The 9,427-nt window shown below is 35.5% G+C and overlaps 1 protein-coding gene across 1 annotated transcript; it reads right to left on the reverse strand.

The window, feature by feature from the left end:
* Positions 1-1,600: 1,600 nt before the first annotated feature.
* On the reverse strand, positions 1,601-9,173 carry LOC140234950 (uncharacterized). The gene is made up of 4 exons (XM_072314987.1): positions 9,072-9,173; positions 4,224-4,313; positions 2,620-2,699; positions 1,601-1,754 (listed from the first exon to the last, which is right to left on the reverse strand). The coding sequence occupies exons 1-4, from the start codon at positions 9,171-9,173 to the stop codon at positions 1,601-1,603; spliced, it is 426 nt and encodes a 141-aa protein (XP_072171088.1).
* Positions 9,174-9,427: the final 254 nt, after the last annotated feature.

Consider the following 9,427-nt stretch of genomic DNA (forward strand, 5'->3'; position numbering starts at 1 on the left):
CAGATATAGCCATTCGCTTGATGTTACATCGATACAATAAGGGGGTAATTTGAAGATGGGAGTCAAGATTGTACAGACAATAAAATTAACATACTATACTGAGTAAGTGAAACTTTGAAATTAAAATGTAATTTTATAAAGTAATCCAACACATTACGAAAAAAATAAAAGGAATAGACACGGAGCAACGGATGGGAATATCGTTTGTTGATTGGATTTGAAATTTCAAAAATGCGAAGTTATATTCCTGAAAATGAAATTGAAACTGATATTAGGAATGAAATTGCACAACTATCCAGCTGGCGAGAAAATGACTGGCAACTTAATATGTATATTATATGATTATATGATTATATGATTATAAGAGCATCGATAGCAGAAAGCCTTAACTTCGAGCACATAATATTTCCAGGCAAAACACTGATGCCTTTAGAAATAGAAGATTGTGACTTTAGAATGCTGTTTTACACTGGTAAGACGTGAATTCCGCTTATACTCAGTTTGAGACGATATTTCAAGATTTATACATATAAAAAAATCCCATTGCAATCCATGCACCAAAACTGCCAAACACAAAAGAGCATTAGAAACGACGTTATGGCGACTGGTATGCCTTCGCCATAATGCACGGTTTTCTCAATAGGTCTAGAGTATGTCTTGACATTTTGAGACAACATTTCCTCATAATTGGCACAAAAATTAAATGAGATGTTTCTTACAAATGTGTCGTGCGTTTACTTTCCTTGAAATATGTTTCATTTGGATTGATGGCTATAAATTTGTTTATAGGAGCTGGTATTAGAGGATTTGAACGTTTTCATTTCACCTCTAGTTTGACCCTTGCCTTTTTGTCCCCATTGCTCAAAATACTTCAAAAAAATAATCACTAACTGTTTGTATCCAATTTCATGACGATACTTTGATATATTCTCAAAACATGTGAAAATATATGACATTTGAAAATTTTTCTTGACCTTTGAAATTATCAATTTGAAATTGCTTATGACTGGTTTTAAAATTAATCGCTTTCAATGAAATTTTCTGTTTCAAGTCTAAAACACATCTCCTGTGGTGTTCCTAAAGGGCTCCTAGCTAGGAGCTTTACTTTTAATTTTCTTCAACAACATTTAGAATTCACCCTCTACGAAAACTTCTTTTCTTCTCTATGCAGACGTTACTAATATTCACAAACAAACACACACACACACACACACACTCACACAAAGATATGAAGGAGACAGACAAATTATAATTTACAGAAAGTGAGTGAATGTTTCGGACCAATATTCTATGTTAATTAAAAAAGTAACTTCATGATATTTCGCAGTATATTCCATGGTTAATTGCACTTGAGATTAATTTGAATGGTATCATAATACATAAGGCTGAGGACATCAAATTCATTGGGGCTTATGTAGAATCAAAGTTAGTCGGAAATATCACATTGTAAATAGAAGTATCAGAAAGCATTGGTCACTTACGACCAATGCTTTAATGAAAAAATGTGTAACATTTGTGTTAAAAAAAAAATGTCTTGCAAATGTTGTATTTTACAGCCATTTTTCTAAATTTTAGAGTATTGGAATTAGACACTCTTTACTCACTTCACACGGTGTTTTAAATGATCTGGCACGAAGGATATGAGTTGGTTACATAGGGATTTGAATCCCACTGTAACAATGCAGGCAGAGGTGAAGGCAAGAAGGAAGGTCACTCCGCATAGTGTCCCGATGACAAGTGATATGTTCCTCGAGCTTCCGACAAAACAGCAAAGGAAACAAAAAAAAAGTAAACCGAGAGAACGGTTCGATGTCCTGCTCAGTTTCGAAAAGTGGCATTTATGTCCATGGCTATATCGAAGATTTCAATTCACTCTACGAGGGCACGGGATTTACTCAACTAATTTCTTGTCCATTTCCTTTTATAAACGATGCTTTACAGTGCATTGCAACTGATTAAAAAAAAAAGCTATGCCCAGTCATACCTGAAATACACAAACAGGACGGTGAGTTGGCTCAGTCGGCAGCGCGTCTGCCTCACGATCACGCGGCCCGGGTTCGAACCCGAGTCTGGACTGAGCAATGTTGTGTGTAAGCATACCGCCCCCTCTAGCAAGAGGCAAAACACTCTGTCCCTCGGATAGGACATAAAATGGAGGTCCCGTGTATGTGAGAGTAACAACTCATGCACGTAAAAGATCCCGCTTCATTCATTCATCGCGAAGAGCAGGGTGTTTAACCCGGTGAAGTGGTCCTACCTCACATCCAACTGGACCCCATGGAAGACCAGCTTAGAGTAGCTGAATATGGGCTATCCAGCCATCTTCTCAGATGGAAATGAACAAACAAATTACAAAAATTCACTTAGCAACATTAATTATAATCATGTGGATATATTCAATGGTTTTCCTTTTTCCTCTTATGCAGCATTACTGTCAGATTCATTACATTTAATGATCCCATTAATTGTGTCCAGTAATTAACTTCGGATGTCTTAAAAACTGGTTTGAAAGGCCTTAACCATGTATGAATGAAAGTTTAACAATAATAATTGCGGCTTTTCATGCAAGCAATTACACAAGTTGAAATATTGAAATTGAAATTGAAAAGTATCGCTTACTTATCTATACGGCTCTGTTGTTTGATCAATTCAATGGCTCTTGCTATTCCAAACAGCATGGCAAGTAAAGAAGCCACAGCCTGACAAAGAGAAAAATAAGACAGAAACTATCGTGTAGATTGTGCGCACATTGACTTTGTACAACTTTTGCGTGATTGATTAACTTCTGTTTCATGAAATGTAGTTCATGTCAACTTGACCGCTTCCAAATTACATATACAAACTGTAAATTATCAATAAAATATCGCGCTTTGAAAATAAGGGAGAAATCGTATAAACAAGTTTCCATAAACACACAAATAATTTTATCTTGGGTACTTATGCATTCATTTATTCAAATGATATTCATAATTGGCAGATAGCAGCTAAAAACTAGACATCATAGTATCAATTTCATAGGAGTATTACCGTTCTTTCCTATAGTAATACCTAGGGGAATGACAAATTAAGAGCTAATTGTTAATGCAAAATGCAAATATCATGTATGCCAATTTGATATCATGAAATTGGAATCATCTTTTCAGTCCTCTTGCTCACACCGAGTATGTAGCACTAAATATTCATAATATCAACTTAAAGAAAAATCCACTTTAAAATTCTATCAATATCAATAGAAAGAGAGAAAAATCCCCGCAGAACAAGGCAAACATGATCAAAATCGGATAAGAGAAAATAAAAAATTGACCAGTTGTTATAAACATTCAAATAAGCAAGTCGAGGATGTCATGCTCTCACATCTTTTTTTATTTATGTCATATTCAGAAATGACAAAAATCTCATATCTCAGATGTATAAATATAAAACTTGCCTTAACACCCCCCCCCCCTCCAGTAAAAAAAAAAAAAAAAAAAAAAAATACTAATGCTATCTGCGGTTGACAACAACCTTTTCAACCTAAATAAAGTTGGTTTCAGGAAGGGCTACTCAACCGAATGTGCCTTAATGCAATCATGTAATGAAATCATTAACACTTCGTTTAGCAAACAATATATCATTGGAGTTTGGTTTCTTTTTTAAGGAAATCCATTAAAAAAAATTCAAAAGTAAGAGAAAAAAAAAAGCCTGTAGCGACATATCATGTCTTGAATATGAAGAGAGAACATGGATAATCGGTTAGCCTTTGTGGGGGTGACTAAGATATCGAAAATGTAGCCACGTTGAAGTTTATAGACAGTGAAAGGTTAGATGAAATCAGAAAAAAAAAATCTGCAGTCGTATATACAGAATGGATCTTAATTTGACCATTTTAATTGACAGTTCTCATTCAGTCAGTCATTCAAGCTGTCATTGTTGTCTTTAAAGTTCACGTGCACAGTCAGTCATAAGATTTGTCAACATTAATAGATATCAATGGAAAGAAAAAGAGTTCATCTTTTCTTACAATTAACCAACTGCACTATCCATTGCTGACAATTATGAAATATAGTAGCCCTACAAAGTTGGATTTTTTTTTTTTTTGATAGGCACTGCTGTATGCATGTATACATGTGAGTGTATGTTCGTTTGTGTGGACAAGGGGTTAATGACAGCTGTTTTTTGTACATTCATGCACGTATTGGTTTGAGACTGGGTGGTGTTAATGCTGATATACAGTCTGTACTCACATTAAATCCAATTACGTAATTGCAGGTGGAGACGTCGTTTGCTTGGTTTTTTATCGTCGCATAGAGCGGGCAAAATCCACCGAAGTCACCCTGGAATGAAATTGACAGAGGCTTAAATGGATGATGCAGTTTTATTTGAGATTGGGATTTGAGGTTTTTAAGAATATTTAATCAGAAAATGAGAGACCCCTTATGAAATATGAAAGAGCATATATAATTCTAAGAGAAATTCAAGTTTATTTCATTAAAAATCGGTTTTGAACTGGCCGAGATATTCAAAACAAAGCGATCTTGATAAAAGGGGGACTCACTTTTTATTAGGAACGATTTGTTTTACTTTATTTTTGGATATCTCAGATTTCATTTTCAAACAGATTTTCAATAAATGAACTTTGAATTCTTCTTAGAATTGTGTGATTTGTAAAATTTCACACAGTGGTTTCTTAACATCTCGCAAATAGTTAAAAGTTAAATTCTCACTTCAACAAGGGCGTCGGAAGCGGGAGAGGGGGGGGGGGGGCAAAACGAGTTTTTTGCCCCCCATTCCCCCCCCCCCCCCGGCCCCCTGTAACAAATAATTAATCAATTATTTAAAGACCAAAATGAACAATAAAGGCATTTTTCTTGTCTAAAAGTTGTCAATTTTAGAAATGAAAATGAATTGTCTAATACACAAACATTATACTTTATTATACTTATACACTAATATCAACTTAAATGTATAAATTTAGTGTATACATGTACATGGCAGCCTCGCGTCTTCGAGAGTGCCTGGTGAAATATACCTTTGGTAAACCTAACATTTCTCCTTTTCTTCTCTGCTTTCTGGCAGTATAAGAATATTTTTATTGCTCGAACAATGCGATCGCGTTTAAGCTTTTAATGAATACATTTTAGACGAATTGCAAAGTGAAAGTGGCTCGCTCGCTCTGCACGTATTTATAGTAAAATGAATAGTTTTCATAAGTTATGATCATAGTCCTTCGGAGTGATTTCTTTTTCTATGTTTAATTCCCTAAAAATCCTCTGTAAACGCGACTTTTATACCCTGTTTTTACAAAAAGTCCCTACCGTGGGAGGGAGGAATCCCCCTCCAAACCCTCCCCAACTCGGTCGCTTCACTCCCTAACCGAAAATCTCACATCGTCACATAATGCATCCCCCGTATGTTATGACAATATATTGTCCTTCCAAATGATTTTTTTCTCATTATTCTAATTCCTAGAAAGACGCTTTTAAATGTCCCTACCGTGGAAGGTGGAGAGGGTATTCCCCTCCAACACCCTCGCCGACGATCTCACACCGTCACATCAATGTACCCCCGTATATAATAATCATAATCCTTCCCACTGATTTTTTTCACTGTTTTATTCCTTAGAAATTTGAATTGAATGGTCTATAAACGCGACTTTTGTACTGTAAGTGTTTTACAAAAAGGTGCCCTACCATGGGAGGTGGGGGGGGGGGGGTAATCTCCTTTCCACATCTTCCTCCCGCTCGGTGGCTTTGCTCCCTAGTCGAGGATCTCACATTGTCACATAAACGTGCCCCCGTCGAGATTTTGCCCCCCCCCCCCCAAAAAAAAAACCAACAACAACAAACAAACAAACAAACAAACAAACAAACAAAAAACAAAACAAAAAACCACAAAACAAAACAAAACAAAAAACAACCACAACAACAACAAAGTAACTAACTAACAAACAAACAAACTAAAAAAAGCAGAAGTGCTCCGGCGCGTTTGCACATCAACCAATATTATACCATCAATTTAATTCAAGCATAATACTGGCGGCGCTAAACCCCATGGGACGGCGATTGTGTGTGTGTGTGTATTTGCGTTAAAGTAAAAAAGAAAATACAAGTGTCGTTATTATTATTTAAAAATCAATTTTAGCTTTCATATTCTTCAATAAATCATTACAATGAATGAATGAAATTGAACAGAATAATTGAGAGCCTTACATTCATGTAAGGCTCTCTTCTTTTGGACGCCAGGTACATTGTGATTCTTGACTTTTCATAGACATAAAAAAAACCCTACTCGTCTTAAGTTTTTATTATGAAATGATATTTGAATTTGGTATATTTGAATTACTCACTTATCTGTTTCAAATAGTAAATTCAAATAATTTTGTGCCCATTTAGTCTATTCAATTGACTTCGTGTTACATTAATGTATGAAAAAGAAATGCAGAATGAAATCAATCGATTAATCTATATAGGAGAAGTTTGCATCCGTTGCTTAATAATGATGTTTATGAGTGCAATGGACAGAATATTAATTTATGAGGTTAACGATGAAAACGATCCATTCAACGAGGTACAGCGGAGTAAAACACAGCGTGTTACATGCGCCGTGTGCCGGGATCTCGGCGTGCGTGCAATGGAGCAAATCGTGTGGAAGTTATGTTTCAGTTCAGAAAATGAAATAACACTTAAACTTCTCCTCTTTCAGGAACAGGGGAAATATTACCCTTAAAGTAATGGGTATAACAAGTTGATGGAATGTGTACTTCTTTATTGATAATGACATTTTGTAAAATCATAATATTTCCTTGAAATTGTCGTCCAAAATGACGTAATGAACCCCATTAGTCTTCCGATGCAACGAAACCTTAAATATTTGCAACTTTTGAATTAATTGTCCGCTTTTACTCCAAACTTTACAGGTCTGTTGATAATCCTATGTGATAAATAATAATTGCTTTCACTTAATCTTTGTGTATATTTTGGCTTTGGTTTTCTTTACTTAACGGATTTCTTTGACAAGATATTGGCAAATAGTATTAGGCCTATACAACCATAAAAGCCCCAACTATAAGCCCGAACAACAAGCCCGAACTACTAGCCCTATTTGCATTGCTTTTTATCATTCCTGCTAATTTCCAGCACATCCGTATTATACTTTCAATATTGTGCAAACTATTATATTTCTTTAAATTGTGATTGTGATGTGATAACAATTCATGTTTTCGACCTCTGTAAAATATTCATGTTTCTGCTGGAGATAGAAATTACATGAATGATTTGAAAAAAAAAAATCATTTACTTCAGTAACAAAAAAGACAGACCTGCGTATGTATATTCATGATAACACTTCTACGACATATCATTATCTACCCTTGAAAGAGCATACAAAACACTAGCCAATACGAGGTGCTACTAATCTGAAAGCGCAGCAAACACATAACGTTTTCAGAACGTTTCATAAACTTTTTTTTTAGGCTCCAATCGTCTTCGAATAAAATAGACGTTTTCAAAACGGTCATACAACGTCAAATTTGAGACTTAGCATTTACCTGAAAGCACAGGTTTTTTGGAAAACGTTTTAAAAACGTCAATGGACGTTACAAAACGTTTTTATCATGTCTGCTACGTCGACTTCGTCTTTAATGAACGTTTAAAAACGTTTTTATATGGTCTGTTACGTGTTTGTCATTGGTTTCTTTATCATGAATGATTATGCCTATTTAGGAATATACAAATAAGAAAATATAAGATTTGAAAACTAGTAGAAATAGATAAAAGACATTGAAATCTAAATGTCTATGCTGGTTTCAAACTTTCTGTGTTAAAGATAAACTTACCTACATTATTGTTCAGTTATTCACAATTTCAAATTGTGATATAAAGAGGTATTTTCATATGTTAATAGGCCTAATTAAGGTGTGTGTGATATAATTTTAGTAACCATGTATTCATGCATCACAACATTTTGCTGGAAGTATATAAAAGAATGTGATACAGATTCACCGATTGGGAATAGGATGTAGTATAGGTATAGGTGGTAGGACATTAGGAGGAACAGGTCAGGATAGGGTAGGACTATATAGGACTAGGATTCGGGTACTTTAATCCCAGATTGTGCCTGTATAATCTCATAACTATGTATTCTTTAGATACCCAATAAAGAATAGATATTAGACGTTCTCTAAATGTTTTCAGGACGTTCTAGACGGATATGAAAGGTTCTCTGAACGTTCTGGAACGGGTGATATGACTTTTGAAGACGTTCTTAAAACGTTTTTTAAACATTCTTGACGATTTTCAAAGATTTTCTGGACATCCGCAGAACGTTTTAGAACGTTTTGAATATTCGTAAAAGGTTTTACTGACGTCTGTAACGTCCAAAAGGGTTTCTGCAGGTCCTTACAAATCTGAAAGGTTTTTTTATTGGTTTTTAAACGTTTAAAAATGTTTTTATAAAGTCCATTCAAACTTTTTAAATACGTCGAAAACCTTCCACAAAAATACACTCTGAAAACGCTTTGACAAAACGTCCAAATAACGAACTTTGAAAGTTTCAAGAATGTTCAGAAAACGTCCAAGTGTTAGCTGGGTGCTTCGCGTTCGGGCCGGCGCAGTAACAATCTATGAACGAAAATGTCACAATACCGTTATATTTCTTCCTCTGTGTGACTGTATAATGTGTGGGAATATAAAAACAAAAATATGATATAACTCGCAAGCAGATCACAGGATTTCCCCTGAAAATTCGAGCATTTAAGGCAAAATTCACGACACCAGATTCTGATGAATTGCTACAGCAAATGCAAAATACGGAGGGCCTGATGTTCATTCTTTAGTCGATACGATAGTAATTTGCCGAGGTGCAATGTAAATAATTTTAAAATGGTGGTCTCGAGACACCGGAATGGAATGCGACTTAAAGTTTCTGGCGAGTCCGTGCAACTCTAAATATGATTGTAGACTTGCTGCCAAATATTCGGATTTTTTGACTGGCAAGTCTAACGCACACACCACTGTCATGGTCGAATAGTCGCATGATAATACTCCATCACTACCTCGATGTATCGACAACTTTTATAAGAGAACTTTACGTACCTTGAGAAGAGCGATGGTTATCGCCGAAGTAAGCGACGTGCAAACAATTCCAAGCAGAATGACGATCTCCAGTACAATGAATACGATCCTCAATGCACCCATGATGTGATGACAAAGATATTTCAAACATAAAGATTACACACGGCAACAAACAATACCGATTTCTAGCTCGTAGGAAACCGATTTGTTACACCGCCCTGCAATAAAGCAGCGCAGATGCTTTGAGTATCAAGGAAGACAGTCTGTACTCCTTAAAGCATGGGCGATACTATGCTACATAGGAGCAAAGAGTTTGCAATGGAGTGTGGGCGCGCTCGTAAAAGCGTGCAGTAATAGAATGAGAGTGTGCTACTGAT

Source organism: Diadema setosum, chromosome 11, assembly GCF_964275005.1.
Source record: "Diadema setosum chromosome 11, eeDiaSeto1, whole genome shotgun sequence".
NCBI classification, from domain to species: domain Eukaryota; kingdom Metazoa; phylum Echinodermata; class Echinoidea; order Diadematoida; family Diadematidae; genus Diadema; species Diadema setosum.